Genomic DNA, 26,890 nt, shown 5'->3' with positions numbered 1-26,890 from the left:
GGCTGAAATAGTGCTTGTCCAGAACTTTTGTAAGTACTTTTAATCAGCAACTTTATAAAAGCTGATATAAAGCTGAAAAGGAGCTTAATTTAATTAAATCGTTCATATTCGTTGCAAAAGGTGTATACTTAAGTTCGATGAAAAATGGCTTCTGCAGCTGATGATTATTAAGTATTATACAGTTGCTTATATTTGCTATATAATTTTAATTATTTAGATAAAATATATACACTGTGCTTTACTTAATATTTAAAAAATATGGATAAAAAATCAATTCAAAATTAAAAAAAAATAAAAAAATCTGGCCATTATTACCGAAAATTAAAGGTAAACCGTTCAAATTATGAAGAGTTTTTAAAAAATCTATATGCACCAAGTAGTGTTTCTTCTCATTCAAAAGCTAACGACACAGCATCAGGATCAGGTAATTTTGTTTTAATTTTGTGAGTATATTTTAAATAAAAAATAATTTGTTACATAGGTTCTAAAGAACAGGAGTGTATTTCTAGCACATCAAGTGATCTTGACGATAATCTAATGAAAACCAGTGAAACATCAGATGATGGTGACCAGTTTATTGATGAAGACATTTTTAAAACAGAAGATACTGAAACGCAATTATTGCCTTTTGTTTAAGTACCGAATTAGGAAATTGGGCAATCCGACATAATATTACACATGCAGCTCTAAAAGATCTCCTACAAATAATCAAGAGACAGTATGATTCTAGTTTATTTATCGATGCTAGAACATTATTAAAAACGCCACAAAATACGAAAAAAAGTTGTAAAGTTATACAGGGTGGAGAATATTATTGGCATCAAGGTCTTGACGTTTGTCTAACGAACACTTTTAAAAACTTGTCAAAAGACATGTTAATACAGCTCAATGTAAATATAGATGGGTTGCCAATATAAAAAAAAGTTCCAAACGTCAGTTTTGGCCAATTTTATGTAGCATATATGAAATGCCTGATATACAACCTATGATTGTTGGCATTTTCCATGGAAATAACAAGCCTCTAGATATAAAGGAATTTTTGGAGCCTTTTGTTGAGGATGTTAAGCGGCTGCAATCAAATGGACTCTGTGTTAATGGGCATATGATTCACATAAAAATTAGATGCTTTATCTGCGATTCACCTGCACGGGCATTTATTAAAGGTATCTGTTTTTTTTAATTATTGCTTAAATTGACTAGTTTATTTTACAGGTGTAGTCAATTTCAATGGGATTAATGGATGCCTTAAATGCACTACTGAAGGCGAATATTCTTATCTTTCTCGAATATTTCGTATTCCTGATATAAAATGTCCTCTTAGAACTGATGCAAAATTCAGAAGTAAACATTATGGTAAGCACCATAAAGGGCAAGAGTCACCAATTTTGAAAATTTCCGAAGTTGACATGGTGCAGGATTTTATAGTAGCAGATGAACTACATCTTTTAGAGCTAGGTGTGATGAAGCGTTGTCTAACAGGATGGAAAGATGGTTCTATGGGTTTCTCAAGTAAGCTATGTGCTCGTGATATTGAGAGGATCTCCAAACATTTAATATCTGTGAAACTTCCATCTGAAATTCATCGTTCCACAAGAGGATTAGATTGCCTGGCATACTGGAAAGGAGTAGAATGGCGCAATTTTCTTAATTATATTGGAATTGTTATTTTAAAAGATGTGTTGAACACTGACGTTTATAAACATTTTTTACTTCTTTTTGTTGCTGTTAGAATATGTTCTTCTGACATGTATGCTGAAAATCGTTCGGTTGCCCAATTAATGTTTGAAAAATATATAGATGATTTTAAGATTATTTATGGCGTACAATTTATTACAAGCAACATTTATAACTTAGAACATGTGGTTGATGATGTTAATAGATTTGGACAACTTTTTACAATATCTACGTACCATTTTGAGAATACATTATTTCAACTAAAAAAATTATTGCGCCAAGGAAATATATAACAGTTTGCATCAAATTGTTAATAGAATTGGCGAAAGAAGTTTAATATTGAGCAATGATACAAAAAAGACAAGTTTACAGCCAGAAATTAAGAAAAGGGGGAATGTTATCAAGTGCTACATTTATTCTCATAATTTTTGTTTAAATGTATAAATGTTTTTTTAAATGTATAATATTGATAATTATTAATATCCATTTTTACAAACACTTTATATACTTAAAGAATAAATAATAAACAACGTACTTACCTGGATTACAATTATTCATTTTGACTTAAAACTTACGCAAAAATCACTATAAAAATAGGAAAAACAAATAAATTTTGATCTCCGTTTACAGACAAGACAGTATTTTCGCGGTAAATCCCAGGAGTGTTTTGTTCTGCTAATAATCAATCTCAATTCAGCTAAAATTTAGTGAATGTGGCGTTGTTTACTTTTGTAGCAAGTATTCAGAAGTTATTCAACTAAAATTCCGATAATTATTTTCAGCTTTTGTTCGACAAATAAACAGCGCTTCTTCAAATTTATTTCAGCTGTTGTTCAGCTTCCAAAGCTTTTCATTTATACAATAAAATACACATTTTTGGTAAGTGCCAGATTAGCTCAGTGGGATAGGCAGTGATATATGGATCGAAAGGTAGCAGGTTCAAATCGCACAGAAGACACTATAAAATAAAAAAAGTAAGTATTACGATTTTAAATAAAATAATAAAATAAGTGTGAAATTGAAGTTAAAAGAAAGCTAATGTCGATAATAAATCGTAATAAATATATAAAAAAAAAACATTTTTGTTTTATTTATAAAAAGCTGAAGAAGAGTTGAAAAATAGACTGTATAATATCTGCAAAAGCTACTTTTCAGCAAGGAAACAAATTATATAACACGTGAAAATTGGTCAAAAGCAGCTGAACAAAGGCTGAAAGTAAAGCTGTTTAGAAACTGAATAAGTATTTCTTCATTTTGCAGAAGTGGTACAGTAGCAATATGAATAGCCATATAAAAGTTGAAGAAGCGCTTATAAATGCTACTTTATTCAGCTTTAAGCTGATTATCTTCTCCTTTTTCGCCTGTTTAGAAACTGAACAGATGCATAAACAAATTAATCGACTACCTTTGTTCAACATGCAAGCTTCTAAAATTAGCTGATGAAACGTTAAATCAACTTAAAATGTTTGTTGGGTAGTTTCTTGCTTAACACATCGATATGAAGGGACCATTTAAGGTTGCTATCTAAAAAAATACCAAGAAACTTTACAGAATCAACGATACTGATCTGGCTGTTATGAAGAGGTAAGGGTTGAAGAGTTCCTTTATAGGGTAATGCTACTGTTTTATCTACGTTAAAAGAGAGTAAATTAGAATCTGACCAGGATTTTATTGTGAGTAGATCAGAAGTTATAGTAGCATGAAGAGTTGCGATATTTGAGTTGCTCCAAGTGATACTGGTATCGTCAGCAAAAAGAAAAACTTTTCCATCGATTTTTAAAGTAGTGATGTCATTAATAAAGATAAGGAAAAGTAGAGGACCCAATACTGAACCTTGCGGTACCCCACATACAACATTTTTGAGACTAGAGTCTGTATCATTTGCTCTAACCAGTTGTTTCCTATTTTCCAAGTAAGATTGAAACCAGTTCAAAGAAATACCTCGAATTCCATAGAATTTTTTTCAGTTTGCTCAAACCAGTTTGATCAAATTATTTGATGGTGGGACGCGGCCTTTACATATTAAAAAATTAAATATATGACATCTATTTTCAATCCATTTCACAAACAAAAATAGCAAACATAGATTTGTTGGCTGTCTCTCGCCACTTTTCTCCCTACCCTCAAAAACTGGTCCAGATACTTGTTAACCTATACAACATTTTCCGTCCATCCCCCATTAGCATTATTTGAGCAATAAATCATGTTATTGAAGACTATAGAAGGAGCCCCTTGTAGCGGCATCATTTATTGACTTGTAACCGTTGACCTGAACATATGCTCTGCATATTATAGAGAGCGAAACCGGTGGTCGGGAGTTAACAATAAATGATTGCGAGTACGTCTCTCTTTTACTTCATTCAAAATGAACTCGCATATGCAACCCATTCAACTTTAGTATATAACTTTTCAAATCTGACACTGGATGAAGCCATTAATAGTGTTCTTTCAAAAGGTTTCAATTTTCCTACATACGTTCCCGTAGAAAATATCATTATTGAGGTAGAGACTACTATTACCCACATAACAATTTCATGTTCTTAGTAGATTCATAGAACATACTTTTCAGAAAAAGTATATACTTAGAATATGCGTAATTACCATTGCGAATGTGCAGAGCATATACTGAGTATATACTACATTACAGTACTTAAACGTTCTATGTATATACTTAGAATGTACTACCGCACTTCTTTTCAGTATATACCAAGAACATACTTTTTAGAAGATTCTAAGGAGGTGCTATAAACCTTCTATTTATATACTTAGAATGTACTATCGCACATATTTTAGTATATGGGAAGAATATTCCAAGGAAGTGCTATATACCTTCTAGTTATATACTTAGAATGTACTATCGCACATATTTTTAGTATATGGGAAGAATATTCCAAGGATGTGCTGTATTTCTCAGAAGTATGTTTTCAACATCACCCAATCTCATCCTATAGGTTCTACCAAAGAATACTAACACACCCACAGGGTGTGTTAGTATTCTTTGGTTCTACTAATATATTATATTTACATATTTTAATTGCATATGAGAATGTTGTTATTACATTCTACAATATTACATAAAAAGTAAGTATAAAATATATAAACTTTAGTTAGTTATATAGGTACCTATGTATAATAAATATTATGTGGGTAAGTAGCCTATATATAAAATATAAGTAATATATTTAGTTATTATGTGCACATCAAAATAAAAATGCTGCTTATATAATTATATAATAGCCAAATATATTATAATATGTATGTAAATTACTAAAATTTATAGGTATCTATATACATTATACATACTTTTACTTACTAGGTATTTAGGAAATATGAATTTATTATTTTCAAACTGCTTTTTATGTTCTTAAAAATGTTTTAGTCTTGTAGCTAGACATACTTGGTCCTACCTAACAGCGTAGACATAAATGCATAACTGTACTGGAAACTATTTTCATATTTTGCTCTTTTGTTACCTACCCCCTTCCCTTGTGCAGGTATAAAATGCAATGCAAGGGTCAGAATGACAATGAATGGCCGTTTCCGGATTCCCGAAAATTATTTTACTTATGGTATAAACTCAAATCAAAATGGTATATTCATTTCAACTGAAAACGAAACGAGAATTTCTCATTTTTCTTCACAATAGAATTAATTTTTAAACTTTTTACCATACAATTAAAACGGTTTAAAAAAATGAATTAGATAGTTCAGTAGTACCTACTAAAATACATAAATTTTATTAATTATTCTTAACGCGAAGTTGATAATCTATAGGCTCACATTATTCTTCTTCCTATAGGTACGTACATACAGTATATTATTTTTTAGATATTTTAAAAGTATATACAAGTAGGTATGTGTTAAGTATATACTTTTGCATATACTTACGCATATACTAAGAATATTCGATTAAGGTATATTCTAAGAATAAACTTTTACGAACATTCCGAGATACTACGTACCCGAATGTGCTCAGTATGTTCGGTGCAAGAATATTCTTTGAGGCACATGCAAAGAACATGAAATTTAGAATGTTTTTTATGGTACATGCTATGCTTGTACTACGCATATACTAAAAAGGATATACTTCGACGAATGTTGGTAGGATATGCTTAGAACATCTAAGAATATAACATCTACTATTTTGCCGCAATAAGATCATATTTCCCATCTCCCGAATTCAGCAATGGTCTCGAATTCATTCTTTATAAGACCATACTCGATAAATCTGAACTTATCCAAATGATCAATAGTATCAAAAGGAAATCATCCTGTTGATGGAGTATCCATAAATATCTTTTCAAATCTCACAGAAAATGTGTTGGAACTCCTCGTCTCACTAAGTAATGATTCCTTTGAAAAAGGTAAATTTCCAGAGTTCCTAAATATAGCCATTATTATTCCTCTTCATAAGGGTGATGAAAAATCTAATGCCTGCAACTATAGACCTATTGCCTTACTACCGGTACTCTCCAAAATTATTGAGACACTCATAAAAACCCGACTTATGTCCTTTCTCATTGATAACATTTTATCACAAAATCAGTTCGGCTTCTTAACTAATAAGTGTACCACAGATGCCATGTTTTCTGTGCTTCATGAGGTTTACCTACCAAGCACTAAACAATAATCTTTATACTGCCACTGTTTTCTGTGACTATGCCAAAGTTTTGATTGTGTAAATCACGACATTTTGATTAAAAAACTAAATTTCTATGGAATTCGCGGTATTTCTTTGAATTAGTTTCAATCTTACTTGGATGATAGGAAACAACTGGTTAGAGCAAATGATACTGATTCTAGTCTTAAAAACATTTTATGTGGACATGTGGAGTACCACAAGGTTCAGTATTGGGTCCTACACTTTTCCTTACCTTTATAAATGACATCACTAATTGAAAAATCGATGGAAATTTTTTTCTTTTTGCCGATGATACCAGTATCACTTGGAGCAACTCAACTATTGCAACTCTTCATGCAACTATAACTTCTGATCTGCTTACGATAAAAACCTAGTCTGAGTTAGTAAAGAAATCTGTATTATATTCCGCAAAAAACTATACAACCATCCGCCTTTACAACTTAAATCTGCAACATCTTTACCCAAGTTTCCTAAAATGACAAAAGCCCATCTACCATATTATTCAGTGGAAGAGTTTCTTAATGACTAACTACCCAAGTAGCAATTTTACGACCTGCAACCAATTTTTTCCTAATGGGACGTTAAATTTAAGGACAAAATTGGTTCACAATAAGTTTTAACCAAGGACAACGTCTGTTTTTCCTATGGACCAACGTTGCTGCTAATAAGTAATATAATCTGATGACCAACCGAGATCGGGAATAACGACGTCAATTATTAGGATAAGGTTTGACGTTAAGCTGACGTCGGTCTTAACCTATCTGTAGTATAAGTGCAATTAAGTGGCATACATCAACGACTACTCAACGTCGGGAATTACAACGTATTTTTTAGGATAGATGCCAACGTTCAGAGGACGTTGGTGTTTCATCGAGTATGGTAGACGTATTTTTCGGGAAGACGACAACGACAATCCAACGTTGAGAATACCAACGTTAATTATTAGGTTAAGGTTTAACGTTAAGCTGACGTCGAGTATAACCTCTATACTACAATGTAATTTACTGGAAGACATTTCCCTAATAGCACACGACGTCCTCTGGACGTCCAAAATAGGTCCATTTTTGGTCCTAACGTCCATGGACTATAAACGGACGTCCTTTGGACGTCCGGCGTTGGACGTCCTTCGGTGGACTAAATATGTACGTCCTTCGGACATCCGATGTTGGACGTCCTTCGGGTGTAATAAATATGAACGTCCGTACTGGACGAAATACGGACGTTTTATGATCGTCCATATTGGACATAATATACGAATTACGGGATCAAATAGCAAAATAATTCAATAAAATATTAACTTAATTATGTTAATAAAATAGTTTAAATCGAAAAGATAATTATATTTAATTTAAAATTGTACAGTTTAATATTCAAAACATGTTTTTGTTTTTTTGTAAAGTGTGAAAATCTTATTTGTAAATTATTTGTTACAATGTTTTATTATTCTAGTTACCAAGATGACATAAGTTTGCTAATTAATTCTAATAAGCACAAATATAGTTTTTATCAATGTATCCATACTACAAATAAATCTTAAGAGCATCTTTTTGAAGTTGAATATACGTGTCCAAAATAGGTCCAGTTTTAATCCTAATATCTATGGACTATAAATGGATGTCCTTTGGACGTCCGACGTTGGACGTACTTCGGGTGGAATAAATATGAACGTCCTTTGGACGTCCGACGTTAGACGTCATTCGGTGGACTAAATATGTACGTCCATCGGACGTCCGAATTTGGACGTCCTTCGGGTGGAATAAATATGAACGTCCTTTGGATGTCCATACTGGACGAAATACGGACTTTTTCGGGACGTCTGAAAATCACCCCCACTACTTGGTTTCTCTGTTCACAAAACTATAACGATAGGCGATAGATTTTCGTTTCACCCACCGATTCCGATATTAGTTAGAAGTTGGAGAGTTGATCTCTCAGTCGCTGTCGTCGTTAGGGCTCTCGCCTAGAGTTTTATTCATAAACCACTGATTTTCATAATGTAAGAAATTATATTATATACGAATTAAAGTATAATATACTTAAGTTATACATATACTACATAATATTATGCAAAACTATGAAGACGCTGTTTCACAACATAACACAGAGTCCGACCGCCTTATCGGGCCATTTAGAGCATCAATGCATAAGTCCATCCAATGGATTATTATGTGCCCCTTTAACATAGGCGCACAACATTTTAATCTACTACCCTGAGGGCTCCTGCTCCTGGAGTTTTTCTGAAGTGCCGAAGCAGTCTACATATGTTCCTGATTCCTCGATCAGATGAGGACTTTTCGGAGCCATCAACCCCAGACAGCTACTGGAGCTCCACGTTGCAGCCAGTCACTTCTTGGTAAGTTAACGCCAAAGAGGAAGCATTCAGACTCTGCTACCACCGTCTGGACATAGCCTATCGATTCCTGATGGCCTAGAGGACAATCTCGATGAGAAGGATGGACAAAACCACAAGCCAGGACAACTGGTATCCAAACATTGGTATTATTTACGTTTTTTATTTCACTTACATATTTTGTCATGCTCTTTGATATATTTCTTATGCTTTCTGGTATATTTTTCATACATTTTTCAATCTTATGGGTGTTTGGTAAAGAATGGGCCATAGCTTAACCTTGGATTCCTGAGCTTAAAATAGGTCAATTTAAGCTAACTTACTTTAGTACGAAAGTTGATAATAACCGAAATACAGGGTGTCTAAATTAAACTTTTATTTTATTTATTCTTGATTATTTCCTGACAGGCATGGAATAACAACACGAAATTTGATAAGCGGGGTTTTTTGGGAATGAGAAATCTAAATTCGCGCCAAAGATGGAGCCATTAGCGAGAGGGCGCCACATACGTCTTTTGGCGCTCATTTAATACGTTGAATTTTTTTTATCCCCCACTTTACATACTTTATGAACCAAAACTTTTATTCTAAACATTCAAAATATTTTTACTTAAAAAAGGTACCTATACAACATTAATCTCGCTACACTCAACTGTTTTCAAGATAAACGCATTATAAATCTGCGATACAACATAATTTTTTTCATATCATTTGTAGTTACACCCGAAAAATAAACATGAAACCATAATAATTGTGTCAGTTCTTATATTTATCTCATTGTATCGTACATTTTTGGAAACTTTTATGGTTTTAAGTTATTTTTCGGGTGTAACTACAATGATATGCAAAAAATTATGTTGTCTCGCAGATTCAACATGTGTTTATCTCGAGAACGGTTGAGTTTCGCGAGATGAATGTAGTATCCCTTTTTAAAGTAAAAATATTAAGAGAATAAAAGTTTTGATTAAAAAAGTATGAGGAGTGGGTAATAAAAAAAATTGAACCTCTATGAAATGAGTGCTAAAAGGCGTATGTGGCGTCCTCTGGGCAATACATCATTGTTGGTGTTGAATTTATATTTCTTGTCCCAAAAAACCCCCTCTTACCGAATTTCGTGATATTATCCCATGCTTGTTAGGAAATATTCAAGAATAAATTAAATAAAAGTTTAAATTTGACACCCTGTATTTCGGTTATTATCAACTTTCGTACTAAGGTAAGTTAACTTAAATCGACCTATTTTACCCTCCGGAATCTAAAGGTTAAGCTATGGCCTATTCTTTACCAAGCACCCTGTAAAAGTACATATTTGCATTCTAGCCAATGCTTTTTGATTTTCTATAAATATAGACTTCATTGAATTTTTAATGTAATGTACCTCAACCTTGGATTTGAATAACAATTGTTAAAGGAAAGTTCCGCTAGGTACCTCGGCATCCCTTTGTTCATCTCACGTCTCTACTTACCTACCCATAACGTCGGTTCTTTTGTCAAATACATAGATTGGGTTGGTTTATTGTACCTAGTAAGCAAAAAGTATTTACCTACCTATTTTATAATCTTTTTATAATAATGAAATATCTAAAGACAGAAAGAGAAGGCGGATGAAAAAAAAATTAAACAAAAATTGAATGATTATTATAATATCTAACTTCTTTTTAAGAAATTGTCCATTATCTCTAAATGAGCAAGGTGTCGATTTGAAATCTATGTATAATAAATATACAACCCATTACGCACCACCTTAAAAATTGAGTATTTTTGATGTCTCGAATTTCCTAAACCTGTTGTCCCATCTATAAGTGATTTTTTTTATAATATTATAGCCTAGGCTATAGGTTACCTCCTTAAGCTTGTCATGCACGGGGAGCTATACCGTAAATATTATATCACATCGCTCTCTATAGTAATTAGTAAGTCTACACATACGTAACCATTAGTTCCGCGTCTGCAGGCTTATTCATTACTATAGAGAGCGATATGATATAATATACATAATATATTACAGTATAGCTCCCCGTGCATAACAAGCTTAAGGAGGTAACCTGTAGCATAGGCTATATTATAAAAAAAATCACTGAGATGGGACAACAGGTTTAGGAAATTCGAGACATCAAAAATGTCCCATTTTTAAGGTGGTGCGTTAATTTCTTGGAGAAGTGTAATTATTGTAATTTAATGTAAATAATGTAATATCCAATAAGTGTAATTTAATATAAGATGTAATATAAGTTCCTTAAAAAATATATTTTTTATTTCCAACAATACATTCTCCGTCTATGTACAATACAGGTACAATACAGGTATAGACAATACAGGTCTAAATATCGTCGCTAGATGTCCACAAAACGTCCTCTCAGGACGTTCGGCAGCACACATTGGACCAAACTGGGACGTCCTATGAAGGTCCAATTGACGTCCACTGAACGTCTCCTCGGACTTTAGGTGGACGTCCATTGGACGTTAGATGGACGTCCATTGGACGTTAGGTGGACGTCCATTGACCGTTAGGTGGACGTCCATTGGACGTTTGGCAAAGTGGCATTTGGACCAAACTAGGACGTCCTGTTAAGGTCCAATTTACGTGTCCCTTAGGACGTCCGATTAAGGTCCAATTTACGTCCGATTAAGGTCCAATTTACGTCCGATTAAGGTCCAAATTACGTCCCCTCGGACGTTAGGAGGACGTCCATTGGACTTTTGGCAATGTGGCTTTGGACCAAACTAGGACGTCCTGTTAAGGTCCAATTTACGTCCCCTAGGACGTCCGATTAAGGTCCAATTTACGTCTGAGTAAGGTCCAATTTACGTCCCCTCGGACCTTAGATGGACGTCCAATGGACATTCGGTAGCGCGACATTTGGACCAAAATAGGACGTATAAAGGACGTTCCTCGGACGAAAACGGACGTCCAAGGGACGTCCTTAAAGTCCGTGAAGGACGTCCTATGGACGACCTTGTGCTATTAGGGTTAACGACTGCTCAACGTCGGGGATTACAGAGTATTTATTAGTATCGAACCCAACGTTCAGGAGACGTCGGGTGTTTTCTCAGTAGGTATATGGTAGATTGCTGCGTGTACTTGCGGGAAGGTGAGAACGACAATACAATGTAGGTAATAACAACGTAGTACTTAAGTAAAGTTGTATACGTTAACCTGACGTCAAAGTTTTTTTTATAAGATACCTGTAATTTACTAAAAAACGTCGACGACTATCCAACGTCGTAAAGTAAATTTTCGACAATTGGTTGTTTAGTTTCCAACTACAAAACGACGTAAAAATTTGCTGATTAGGGCCTATCTGACTTGACTCATCTTGACTTATATGACTATAATATGACAGATATTACATTGCATAACATAACCTTACTTTTTTACACTTGGTTTTTCTAGTTTTTCTATAAACAGTATATTAACAATAACAATTTATTGAATGAAAAACCTATATAGTTAAAAAAATATATAGTTGTTCTTTGAGAAAAACAATGTCTCAAAATGAAGGGGAAATGCATGGAAAAAAGAAATCAAATGCCACCACCAGATTAAGGCGTGTTCACGACGACGACCGGTCGTCGGGAGTCTGTCGTCAAGACCAGGTTGTTTGCGCTTACTTTAGGACATATTAGGTATACCAATAGGTAAATTCGAGGTGTGCAAGGTAAAAATAGGTTATACTAAAGGTCGGCAGGGGGTGTACTTGTCCAAATCAGTTAAGATGTAGTGCAATTTAGGTCGCGAGTCAAATCCGCCATTAATGAAAGATCGCCCTAGTTCAGCCATTTTTTGAAACATAATGTTTGGCAATTTTTTGCTAGATTTTAACGAATATTTGATTTTAATTAAGGAATTTTGTTTATATATAAATCAAGGATAATTTTGTATGGGTCTAGACATAATAATATGTTTTTTTAATTACGATGGTTATTTCTATTTTTACCGATTTGTTCGATTTAACCTGTAAATTTCTGAGGCGCTTTCAGTTTTTAGAAATTTTTATACCTAGTTTAACAGTACACTTCCTTGTGTTTGTAAATTTTCGACCGCATTATGCAATGAGGCAGATGATTAATAAATAATTATACAAGTCACTTAGGTTATATTCTGAATAGAGTAGGAACCTACTTAAATAAGTATCAACAGGCCGTCATGCATCTTAGTTTCTGATGATTTAATATCCTCCAAGATTATTAACCTATTTGGTAAAAATGAAGTGTGTCGGCCGTACTTCTGTGGTAGAGAATTTTATACTATTACTTTACAAGACCAAAGTCCTAAAAACTAACGTAATTTGACGATAAAATATCTCGAGCTGAGAAGTCGAGAGGGGGACGTCGAGGCAACCCGTATTTCTATTCTCCACTTAGGTGCAAATAGCGGTTTTCTGACCGTCGTCGCAACGTCGCGTATTAACGTTGGGGCATTTAATCCAACGTTAAGACGTCGTAATATTACGTCCAATTGCTTCTTGGGTAAGGGGGCGTATATATACCTTATCTATCCGACGCCTACCGTTAGGGCCGCCGCTAAAGTGTTGGCCGCCCGTGTGCAAGTTAATATTTGCCGCCCCCCTTTAACACTTTAGTCGTTTCAACATAGGTACTAGTATTTAAAGAAATGTACAGGAGATACATCGGAACCGTAACGCGTATATGAATAATATAATTGCTCTGATCTCGACGTTACTTTCAGACCTGGATCCCAAGTACCAAAAAAAAGTTGATTAATACTAGGCTGAAAATTTGTTAATAGCTTAACGGTGTCTAATCTAAAATTCACACTGGGAGTGCAGTACGGCTAAGATAGAAATGCTCATTCAGTGTTGCCACAGTTCCTGTGCGACGCTCTTGAGAGAGCAATCAACAACTGGTGAAGACCGACAACCCTGTGCGTTTATTCCCTATTAGAAATGTATTGCCCTATTTTAGCTGCACTGCACTCTCGGTGTGAATTTCTCTCTAGTCAGACAAACTTTGATATATGGGAACACTGGGACAGCAGAGGTTTTAATTGTGGAACAGGTTAAAAATTTGTAACGTCAGACTACGAAAGCGTTCCATGTATTTTATCGAACATAACTTCCAATTGATTTGTTACCATTTCATTAAACTCTCATGCAAAAATCAGACTGGTTTTTATCACCAACTGGACATTTTAATGAGTGGAACACGAAGAACATGTCAAATGACAGGAATCATGTTGGTTAGTAATAGCAGTCTGATTTTTGCTTGAGAGTTTAATGAAAGGGTAACAAATCAACTGGATGTTCTGCCCGACAAAATACATGGGACGTTTTCGTAATCCCACGTTCCAAATAATAAAACTGTTCCACAATTAAAACTTCCCCTGTTCCAGTGTTCCCGTACGTCAAAGTTTGCCCGACTAGACACCGTTAAGCTATTAACAAATTTTCAGCTTGCAATTAATCAACTTTTTTTGGTACGCGGAATCCAGGCCTATTTAAAATACAGTAGTGTGCAAAATAAACGGGCACACTACTATATTACAAACAAAATCGTTTATCAAAAGCGTGTCTAAAATCATCAAATTCTTAACTTAGACTGAATATAACCCATCTATAACCATACATAAGCATAAAGGAACAATATTATAACAGAGCAACCATCGAGTAACAAAAAATATTTTTTTAAACCATCGAGTAATAAAAAAAACTTTTTTATTACTAAATAAGAGCAACTTAATAAGCACTTATCTAAATTCTCGGAAAGTATCCTATCGTACTCTCTTAACAAATCATAAATGTTCAGAATTTGAAAAAATCGCATAATATGGACCACGTAGATAAAAATAGCTTAAAGTCCGAAAGCTGCCAGCCACTTTGAGTTAAAAAGCATTCCCGGAACTACTTTATGACTACAGTTGCAAAAGGGCAGTTCATATAATAAATAACATTTTCTGGCATTTTGTTTAGATTGTTTGGAATATTAGAGTTTATAGAAATATCTGAATCATTACTATTTAATTTTTTGAATTTATTTTCGTTTTAAAAAAAGTATTATCATCAGTGGCATGCTTTTGGCCGCCTCTATAATCGGCCGCCCGTGTGCGATTCACACTTTGCACACATGGTAGCGGCGGCCCTGCCTACCGTTGATCGTTTATAAAATGCCCTGATCGGCCCCTGGGCGAGAAGAGTGTAATCCTTGTGTTAAATCCTTGTACTCTCTTTTACAAAATTTGTATCTGGCTGTGTGGGTTTTACCTTAAAGCCAAAAAAACTAAGGGCGCGTTCATAGTGCACGCTGGTTTCCGAGTCAGAAAGCTGAGTCCGTGTGAGAATAATCCTAATAACAGCGCACAGGTGCACTTTGGACAGGCCCGTTTAAATACGAAGGATTATTTGCACACGGACTCGGCGCTGACTTCGGAAACCAGCTTACACTATGGACACGCCCTAAGAAATTATAGTAATGTACAAGTAACTAAAGTATATTTGGGTATCACATACAGCAGCTTATTAGTTCCTATGTTTTTATTTTATTATGTTGTATGTCCAATTTGCAATTTATATTAATTTTGCAATATATTGGTTTTGTTTTTTGCTTTACTTTGTTAACTTGTATTTTTTTTATATTGACGATTTATCTAATTTCAGAAAATTGTATTTGTTATTGTTATTTTGTTGACTCTATGTTAAGCTTTGTCCATAAAATTGTATAATTTTCAGTGACCATAAAGCATATTTCTATTCTATTCTACCTACTCTATTCCTAACCAAACACTGCTTAAAAAATACATATTTCATCTATAAGGAACAAAGATATAAACAAGTTAAAGGAACACTGTCACCAGTAATAGCGAACTTGTTTATGGAAGAAATAGAACAGCGGTGAATAGAAACAGCTGAATACTACAAACCCAAACTTTGGCTTAGATACGTGGATAACACTTTTATCATCTCTAGACCCACGGAGAAGAAAAACTAAAGGTATTTTTAGAACACATCAACAATATCCACCATAAAATTCAGTTTATTATGGAGCTGGAAGAAAACGATCAAATACCATTCTTATGACCGGTACTTTCTGTCCCGATTAAACCCCGGTTAGAAGAATTTTGCATGATAAAATTTCTCTAACCGGGGTTTAATCGGGACAGAAAGTACCGGCCCTTAGATGTGTTAACCCATTTAGCGCCAACGATGCGAAAACGCACCATTTTTTTGTAGAATTTTTTTTTGACAATTCGTTAGTTTTTTTACATTTATGTATTTTTTAAGCAACCATAAGATAATAAGTGTACTAACAAAGTACTAGTAACTAAATTTAATTTTGTTTAATTTCCAAACTCATGTTTTCATCACAAAAATATTTTCTAAATGTCCGACATTTTCAATCCTTCGACACAACTTTATTTTTTCTGTGGTAATTTTACTGGCATAATACTTTTTTGGTCAAATAAATTAAAACATTATTTTTTAACCTGTTTGTACATCAATTGTTATAAAAATAATAAAAAAAAATTCTGAGTCATTAAATCTCGTGTTTGAAAATAATGGTTCGATAATGAACCGTTGGCGGAAGTCGACTTATAATCCTGTCTGATCAGGAATTTCAAGGTGACGCACAGCCAGTAATTTGTTGGGATATTTTTATGTGTAACAGCACGTATCCACTATGCTTGCGCTCTGAGCTCCTGCAACTGCTCCACATAGTGGATACGTTTGCCGCTCCCGGACTGTGCAATTGTGCGCACTCTGCCTCGGCGTTCCAATCTGTGGCGGTTTATATGTAAGGGGGCGCATACCCTATCGATTGGAGCAGTTGCAGGGAGCGCGGAGCGCAAGAGGTTCGTGAACATAGTCGATGGTTGGCGCTCTCGGACCGTGCAACAGTGTGCGCTCCGCCTCAACGGTCCAATAGGTGGCTGTTTATATGGAGAGGAGCGGATGCCGTCTCGATGGGAGCAGTTGCAGGGAGCGAGGAGCGCAAGAGGTTTGTAAACATAATGGATGGTTGGCGCTCCCGGACCGTGCAACAGTGACCGCTCCGCCCCGGCGGTCCAATAGGTGGCGGTTTATATGTAGAGGAGCGCATGCCGTATCGATGGGACCAGTTACAGGGAGCGCGGAGCGCAAGAGATTTGTAAACATAGTGAATGGTTGGCGCTCCCGGACCGTGCAACAGTGCGCGCTCTGCCTCGGCGTTCCAATTGGTGTTGGTTTATATGTAGAGGAGCGCATACCGTATCGATTGGAGTAGTTGCAGGGAGCGCGGAGCGCAAGATGTTCGTGAACATAGTGACGCTCCCGGATCGTGCAACAGTGCGCGCTCCGCTTTGGTGGTCCAGGCCCATTTACACTCTAAATATTTTGAGACTTTTCACAAAAAATAAAATTGTGTATTTCAATTTTTATAGCTCAGTTCCGCCAAAGGTTCGAAAACGAACCATTTTGTTGTTGCGACACCTGCCATTATCAAAGTGTAAAACATTTTTTTTTACGATTGTTTAAATTTATTTTACTCTAGTTAATCAAATATATTACATATTATTGCAGTATTTCTTTGCTTGGCGGTTAATGGGTTAATAATAAAGAAACAACGGACACCTAGGCCATACAGTGTATCGGAAACCGACAGATATCTAAATGCTGCTTCACATCACTATCCTGCACAATCACATTCAGTCATCAAAACCAGGGCCGCCGCTACGGTGTTGGCTGCCCGTGTGCAACTTAATATTTGCCGCCCCCTTCTAACAATTTAAAAATATGTACATATTATACTCTGAAGCTAGTTTTGAAGCTAGGAGGGGTAATTCAAATTTACCGCGCCGTAATGCTTGTTTGTAATTGGTCCAACCTCACGCAAGTTTACTTCACTGTTATGAAATTTTGACACGATTGAAATTTATAAAATTTTTGACACTATTGACATTTGAAATCCATAGATTAATTAAGTCAAATTAGCGATTTTTATGTTTTCTGCATTACTCCTTTAATTTTTAGATTTTTAGTCTGCTTTATACAAAAAAGTTGTTTTTATAACTCTTTAGGGACGTTTAAGTTAGTATAATATAATATTTAGGTATGGATTACTTTCGAAGGCAAACATGATTAACCAAAACAGAAGATGTACTTGGTGACTTTTCTCGTGGCATTATTGTGTATGCATCTGTTTTTTCAGTTATACTTCTTTAGGCGCGATTTCATTGAGGGTGAAATTTTATTAATCTGCGCGCATGCGCACACAGGCAGTATGGAGTTCGTTACTAAATGTTTTAATTTATGTATTTATCAGCCAAGAAAAGGTGTGGAAAGAATATATTAGTGTTTTTAAATATATTTTTCTACATACGTGTTAAAAATGCAATTTATAGCACTCCATAGGAGCGTTAAAAATGCTACTTTAAAGCACTGGTGCTTTAAAAATTTTAAGGCCTGCAGTTAAAAGTGAATTGTCAAATTGTGAAACGTCAAAATATTTATAATTCATTTATTAACATTAATAGATATTAATAATACCTATTTACGAATGTTTCTTCTAAAATTTAGGAATATATTAATTTTATAATACATTTAAGTATGTAGTAATTTTCTTTAAAATTTTTACTTACCTATTTTTTTTGTTTATACCTAATATCGCCCTTGTCTAGCAAGTGTCTGCGTAGGCTAGCGGTATGTGTATCTAGTTACGGAACTGTTAGTACTTGGTTCGATTCCCCATAAGGAAAATTTTTTGTTTATTATTAATGGTTATTGACATCTTAGACTATTATTATATGGACTTAAAAATGATTAAAAATAATTAAAATAATTAATCGGGATGTTGCCCAATTATTTACGAGTTGCAAATTTATAATAATTGCCTATTTCAAAATGCACTTTTGAAATGAATTTTTCTTATGCACAAGTGCAATTTCAGATTTCTTATTCATTACAATAGTTCACAAAATTTCCTGACATTCTCACGAATCCAACGCACCAAACTGCATTAAAATCCGTCTTACTGCGCCAAAAATCGACAGTGAGGCCTTTTTTTGTGCTTCAATGCCTCGACTAATTCGGCCAGAGATCGAGAGGTCGTGAGTTCGAATCCAGTGCAATCCTATACTTTTTTTATTTTTTTTGAAAGCACAAAATTAGTTTGGTGTTTAAAAAAAATTAAAACAAACTGTTTAAAGTATATTTATTTTTAAGAAATCATATAATAGAAGTATAACTTCTTACGTGCGTACAAAGTACACACACATTCTTTTTTTTTACTTTACTCCTCCTCGCTTAAGAATAGAGTATGAGTATAATATATAAAGAAATATGCAGAAGATGCGCAACAATGATAATTTGTAAAAAGATAAATATGTACTTTCAAAGTTACATGGGTCTATCGTAACAGTTGCCCTATTTAAATCTCGTCCCTTTTGTCTGTTGATGCACATGTATTTAGTTTTCTCTTCATTTACCCTTAATCCAGTTTTACTTGCCTCCACCTCCAATTTATTTATTTGAATCAGTTGTCAGTAAATCTGAAATTTGAAAACATCGCATATTGACCACCCGACCACGTAGAGAAAAACATCTCAATGTCCGAAAGCCCCCAGCCGCTTTCATTGAAAAAGTAGTTTCTATTCCCGTAACTGCTTTATGACTATAGCTGCAAAAGGGCAGTTCGTACAATAAAGAATATTTTCTGACATTATTCTTTAGATTAAGATGAAAAAAAAAGAACTATAAATGAAACGCATTTTAGTATTAACAGGTAGCAATAATTATTGTTTGGAAGAGAGTTTACAGAATTATCTAAATAATTACTCTTTAATTATTTGAATTTATTCTCGTTTTTAAAAAAGTAATATCATCAGTGTCCTGCTTTTGGCCGCCCCTAATGTTGGCCGCCTGTGTGCGATGCACACTTAGCACACATGGTAGCGGCGGCCCTGATCAAAACCTTGATTACAAGACCCGAAAGACTGGCAGACCAAGAATATCAAAATGAGGAAATACATATACTGCGAGGTATAAGTTAGGGATATAGATAATTATGCTCATTTTTATAGTTGATTTTTTCGTGAACGGACTAACGGATTCCGCTAATTTTTTAAGTGAAAACTTCTTTAGGGACGTTGTGCGATTTTTGGATAGGGGAAAAAGCATTGAATTCGCGACCGTCATTGCTACCGTCATCGCTTATGCTATATATTATTTGTATGTATTTGTAAATTGTATAGAAAATTAAATTTCAAATAAATGTAAAACCTATTTTAGGATGGGGAAAAAGGATTTATTTCGCGACCGTCATCTCTTCGGCGAAATAAATTTTGTACGTATCTATATTATGTGTATGTATACATAAATTGTATTGAAGTATTTAAATTTAAAATAGATGTAAAACCTATTTTCGGATGGGGAAAAAGGATTTATTTCGCGACGGTCATCGCGACCGTCATCTCTTCGACAAAATAAATTTTGTACGTATATTTATTGAAGTGAAAACTTCTTTAGGAACGTTGTGCACTTTTTGAATGGGAAAATGTATTAAATTGGCGACCGTCATCGCTTCGAAGAAATAAATTTTTGAAGTGAAAACTTTTTGAGGGACGTTGTGCACTTTTTGGATGGGGAAAAATATTAAATTAGCGACCGTCATCGCTTCGTCAAAATAAATTTTTGAAGTGAAAATTTCTTTAGGGACGTTGTGCACTTTTTAGATGGGAAAAAAGTATTGAATTAGCGACCGTCATCGCGACCGTCATGGCTTCGAAAAAATAAATTTTTGAAGTGAAAACGTCTTGAGGGACGTTGTGCACTTTTTAGATGGGGAAAAAGTATTGAATTAGCGACCGTCATCGCTTAGGAGAAATACATTTTTGAAGTGAAAACTTCTTGAGGGACGTTGTGCATTTTTTGGATGGGGCAAAGTATTAAATTAGCGACCGTCATCGCTTCGACGAAATAAATTTTTGAATTGAAAATTTCTTTAGGGACATTGTGTACTTTTTGGATGGGAAAAAGTATTAAATTAGCGACAGTCATCGCGACCATCATCGCTTCGACGAAATAAATATTTAAAGTGAAAACTTCTTGAGGGACGTTGTGCACTTTTTGGATATGGAAAAAGTATTAAATTAGCGACCGTCATCGCTTCGACGAAATAAATTTTTGAAATGAAAATTTCTTTAGGGGCGTTGTGCACTTTTTGGATGGGAAAAAAATTAGATTACGGAACTTCATCGCTTGGAAAAAATAAATTTTTGAATTGAAAATTGATTTAGGGACGTTGTGCACTTCTTGGATGGGGAAAAAGTATTGAATTTGCGATCGTCATCACTTCGCTGAAATAAATTTTGTACGTATTTAAATTACGTGTATGTATACATAAATAGCATAGAGCATACGCATCGCGTATATGATATAGGTATAGCACTTTTTTTGGATACTATAAGAAGTTTTCACTTCTGTCGGTACTCCTAAGAGTGCCTTCAATTTTTTTTGAAGTGAAAACTTCTTTAGGGACGTTGTGCGATTTTTGAACAGGGAAAAAGCATTGAATTCGCGACCGTCATCGCGACTTTTGGATAGGGGAAAATGCATTGAATTCGCAACCGTCATCGCGACCACCATCGCGACCGTCATTGCGACCGTCATCGCTTATGCTATATATATTACGTGTATGTATATATAAATTGTGTAGAGGTATTTAAATTTAAAATAAATTAAAACCTAGGATGGGGAAAAAGGATTGATTTTGCGACCATCAGCGCGACCGTCATCGCTTCGGCGAAATAAATTTTGTACATATATAGGTATATTATGTGTATGTATACATAAATTGTGGTTGGGTATACATAAATAAAAATATAAATTGGGTATGTATAGGGGTGTAAAGTTGTGTTATAGAGGTAGCACCTTTTATCGGAACGACCACATCGAGCGTCAGACGGGAGATGGTTCTTGATAACTGGTCCTCATAAGTCAACTAACTCTCATTTATGGCTCCACGTGCTACACCCCGGGCAACTGCATTGGTCTGCAGGCTAACCTAAGTGGGGTAGCCAGATATGGCGAAAACTCCACCGAGCGATTGCCGGTATAAGCAATCCCACACTTGCTGACCAACGGCTTCGGGCGGATGAGTTGGTGAATGGAAGGGCACTCTTTTGTCCTGGCGCTAAGAAATTGGCACCAAAGGCGAATGAATCAAGTAAATGATCAGCGGCATAAGGATACAGAAGGCAAGGAGAAACCACTGTATTAAAGATCCAATTGGATATCTCTAGTACAATCATCATGGCAATGAGTACTAAAGGAAAAAAAGAAACTTATCATGGGAATCGGAGCCCAAGATCCGGCAGGGGAGGAACAGACAAGGACTCCCAGGTCGTTAACCGGCAAAACCCTTGTCAAACACCGAAACAAGACAAATTAAAATTAACGAAGGCAAAGATAGGTACGTGGAATGTCAAAATCATGTATCAGCCGGGTAAAATGCATAACATCCTCCAAGAAATGAGAAGACTGAATATAAATATACTAGGAGTAAGCGAAACATGGTGGCCTAACTCAGGATGCCTTTCGACCAAAACCGGTACCTTATATTCGGGAAACACTGACAACCAACATAGACGTGGAGTAGCAATTATTGTCGATACAGAAGTCAACAAGTCAATAGAGGGTTTTGTCCCAATCTCAGAAAGAGTGATGGTACTACAAATAAGGACATCACACACGAAACTAAATTTGATTCAAGTATATGCACCAACGACGGATGCAACTGAAGATGAAGTAGAAACATTCTATCAACAAATTGAAGATGCACTGAGAATGATGTATATGAAATATCAGATGTGGAGGTAGCTTATAATGTTTTTAATGAAAACAAATTTGGTTCTAACCTAAACGCAATTCACGAATCATATCCAATATACATCGCCCCTATTTAATGCAAATTGAAATCTAAAATGAAACCTAACCTAAACGCAATTCACAAATCATATCCAATATACATCACCCCTATTTAATGCAAATTGAAATCTAAAATGAAACCTAACCTACACGCAATTTACGAATCATATCCAATATACATCACCCCTATTTAATGCAAATTGAAATCTAAAATGAAACCTAACCTACACGCAATTTACGAATCATATCCAATATACATCACCCCTATTTAATGCAAATTGAAATCTAAATTATAACTTAACCTACACGCAATTTACGAATCATATCCAATATACATCACCCCTATTTAATGCAAATTGAAATCTAAAATGAAACCTAACCTAAACGCAATTCACGAATCATATCCAATATACATCACCCCTATTTAATGCAAATTGAAATCTAAATTATAACCTAACCTACACGCAACTCTAATATTCATTATTTATTTTAAATATATATATATATATATATATATATATATATATATATATATATATATATATATATATATATATATATATATATATATGTATATATTTTAAGTTTTATACAATTTAAAATTTTAAAATAATTATTTTTAATCAAATATTACTTTAAAATTATCTTTTAATTTGTTACTTATTTATACTTCAATTTTCATTAATTTAAATACTAATTAAATTAAAATTAATAATTAAATAAAATATATATATATATATTTTTTAATGTAACAATATCCCATATATAAGTAATAAATCAAAAAATTTTGATATTTCATTAAAAATAAAACTTTTAATGTATATAAAATAAATAAACCTAATATTAACATAAATTAGAATTTATAATAAAATTATTTTTTTATTAAATTAATAAACAATGAATTTTAAAAACAATAATAAAAATAAATTATAAAATAATAAAGGATTATTTTATACTAGAGAAAATTAGTTTTTTTTTATTAATTTTCTATTTTATATAAAAATTAATTTTATTAATAATAAATAAACTAAAATTATTTATTTATTAATATTTATTTATTTATATTTGTTTTTAATTTTAAATATATTTTTAATTGTTAATATTAGAATTATATATTATAAAATTTTTTAATAGAGAATATAATAATTTTATCCTACTAACTTAAGAAATATAATTAATAATTTTCTCTCTCTTTCTGAGAAGTTCTATAAGCGTCTTATGTTTCTATATATTAATCGATTCGGAGTATCTAATTAAATACCTTATTAATAATATATACATATATATATATATATATATATGTATATTTAACTTTAATATATATATATATATATATATATATATATTTATATAGTTCTTAATTAAATATTTATTTAGAAATAAAAATATTTTTTATGTTTTAATATTTTTTTTTGACTTGATTAATATTTCCAATTAACCTAAAAATGAAAAATTTTCTGAAAAAAAAATTTTTCAAAATTTTTACTAAAAATGACAGAATTTTGACATTTAAAAAAAATAATTCAAATTTAAATATTTTCTTAACATTAAGTTTAATAAAAAACATTTTATTAAAAATTTTATTTTTTTACTGTGAAGTGCCTGATCTGAAAGGATAATTTTGATGGAGTTAATCATGTGTTTACACCTTCATAATTACACTTAATAGAATTAAACTATTTCTTTTAATATCAAAAACTAATATACATCTTATATTAAAGTGTAAAAAGGTAAGCTAATTAAGCTACTGGGTTCATACCCCATTTAAAAAGGTTTTAATCCTTTTCTTTTTAATTTATAAATTATATAAAAAATTTTTTATTAATTTTTTAATTAGAGGAACTTTAATTACAATTTCCGCTTACTCATGATTAAGCATGTGGGTAGGATTAGAAATTAATTTATTGAGATTTATCCCCTTAATAAAATCCCATAATAATATTTTTCCTGCTGAGGCAACTCTTAAATATTTCATTACTCAGGCCCTAGCTTCTACCATTGTACTATTTTCGATTCTTTTAACCCTAAATTCTTCAGATTTAATTTTAAGAAATTGAAATTCTACATATAATTTAATTTTAAATTCAGCTCTAATGACAAAAGTAGGAGCCGCCCCCTTTCATGCTTGATTCCCAGAAGTTGCTGAAGGATTAAATTGAATGAATAATTTACTATTAATAACATGACAAAAAATTGCCCCTATAATTATAATTATATATAATTATAATTCCTTATTTTTTAGAATTATTATTGTTATTTGTTCCTTAATTAGAGGTATTTTAGGATTAAATCAAGTTAGATTACGAAAATTAATGACTTATTCTTCTATTAATCATATTGCTTGAATATTAGCTAGAATATTAACTTATAAAATAATTTGATTCATATATTTTATAATTTATACTATTATTTTATCTTCTATTATTTTACTATTTAATTATTTTAAAATTTTTTATATAAAACAGTTATTTTTAAATTTAAATTCTAACAAAATATTAAAATTATTCTTTATTTTTAATTTTTTATCTTTAGGGGGATTGCCTCCATTTTTAGGGTTTCTACCTAAATGATTAGTCATTAATAATTTAGTAGAAAATAATTTTTACGCTGTGAGATTAGTTCTAATTATTTTAACTTTAATTACACTATTCTTTTATTTACGAATCACTTTTTCTACTATAACTGTTATAATAAATGAAATTTATAAAAAACCAATTAAAATTAAAAATGGTTGATTAATTTTTTTAATGCAATTACTTTCATAAGACTATTTTTATGCACAAGAATTTTTAGTATACTTTAAGGATTTAAGTTAAATGAAACTTTTAACCTTCAAAGTTAAATATAGATAATTGTCTAAGCCTTAAAATAAAATTTACCTTTAAATTTGCAATTTAAAATCATAGTTGAATATAAGACTTGGTAAAAGAATTTAAATTTGTAAATAAATTTACAGTTTATTGCTTAATCTCAGCCATTTTACCGAATAAATGATTATTTTCAACTAATCATAAAGATATTGGTACCTTATATTTTATTTTTGGAATTTGAGCAGGAATAGTAGGAACTTCCCTAAGAATCCTAGTACGAGCAGAATTAGGTAGCCCTGGATCCCTAATTGGAAGTGACCAAATTTATAATGTTATTGTTACAGCCCATGCATTTATTATAATTTTTTTATAGTTATACCTATTATAATTGGGGGTTTTGGAAATTGACTTGTTCCATTAATAATTGGTGCCCCTGACATAGCATTTCCTCGAATAAATAATATAAGATTTTGATTACTCCCCCCCTCTCTTTTATTATTGTTATTAAGAAGAATGGTAGAAAGAGTGGTAGGTACAGGATGAACAGTTTACCCCCCCCCCCCCTATCATCTAATATTGCTCACGGAGGATCATCAGTAGATTTAGCTATTTTTAGGCTTCACTTAGCTGGTATTTCTTCAATTTTAGGTGCTATTAATTTTATTACAACAGTAATTAATATACGACCTATAGGAATAACTTTTTATCGAATACCCTTATTTGTTTGAGCCGTAGTAATTACAGCAATTCTTTTACTTTTATCATTACCGGTTCTAGCAGGGGCAATTACAATATTATTAACAGATCGAAATTTAAATACATCCTTTTTTGATCCAGCTGGAGGGGGAGACCCAATTCTTTACCAGCATTTATTTTGATTTTTTGGTCACCCTGAAGTTTATATTTTAATTTTATCAGGATGTGGATTAATTTCTCATATTGTTAGACAGGAAAGAAGGAAAAAAGAAGCCTTTGGAACTTTAGGAATAATTTATGATATAATAGCGATTGGATTATTAGGATTTATTGTGTGAGCTCATCATATATTTACAGTTGGTATAGATGTTGATACACGAGCTTATTTCACTTCAGCAACTATAATTATTGCTGTACCAACTGGTATTAAAGTATTTAGATGATTAGCTACTTATCACGGAACTACTATTACATATAGACCTGTAACTCTTTGAGCTTTAGGTTTCATTTTTTTATTTACAGTGGGGGGATTAACAGGTGTTGTTCTAGCAAATTCTTCTATTGATATTGTACTACACGATACTTATTATGTTGTTGCTCATTTCCATTATGTTTTATCTATAGGAGCTGTATTTGCTATCATAGCGGGATTTATTCAATGATTCCCATTATTTACAGGTTTAACTTTAAATAATTTTTATTTAAAAATTCAATTTTTTATTATATTTATTGGAGTAAATTTAACTTTTTCCCCCCAACATTTCTTAGGATTAATAGGAATACCCCGACGATATTCAGACTATCCAGATGTATTTATATTATGAAATATTGTATCCTCTATTGGATCATTAATTTCTTT

General features: G+C 32.8%; 1 protein-coding gene across 1 annotated transcript; it reads left to right on the top strand.

Annotated features, from left to right (window-relative positions):
- Positions 1-652: 652 nt before the first annotated feature.
- LOC126893040 (cytochrome c oxidase subunit 1-like) lies at positions 653-26,890 on the top strand. Its single transcript, XM_050662980.1, is given in 4 exon segments — positions 653-1,163; positions 1,213-1,509; positions 25,757-25,890; positions 25,893-26,890. Coding segments are annotated over 4 exon segments (1,590 nt in total). The 5' UTR covers positions 653-967; the 3' UTR covers positions 26,856-26,890.

Source organism: Diabrotica virgifera, chromosome 10 (genome assembly GCF_917563875.1).
Source record: "Diabrotica virgifera virgifera chromosome 10, PGI_DIABVI_V3a".
NCBI lineage: Eukaryota > Metazoa > Arthropoda > Insecta > Coleoptera > Chrysomelidae > Diabrotica > Diabrotica virgifera.
Note: the sequence above shows the minus strand (reverse complement) of the source record. Positions and strands in the feature narration are given on the sequence as shown.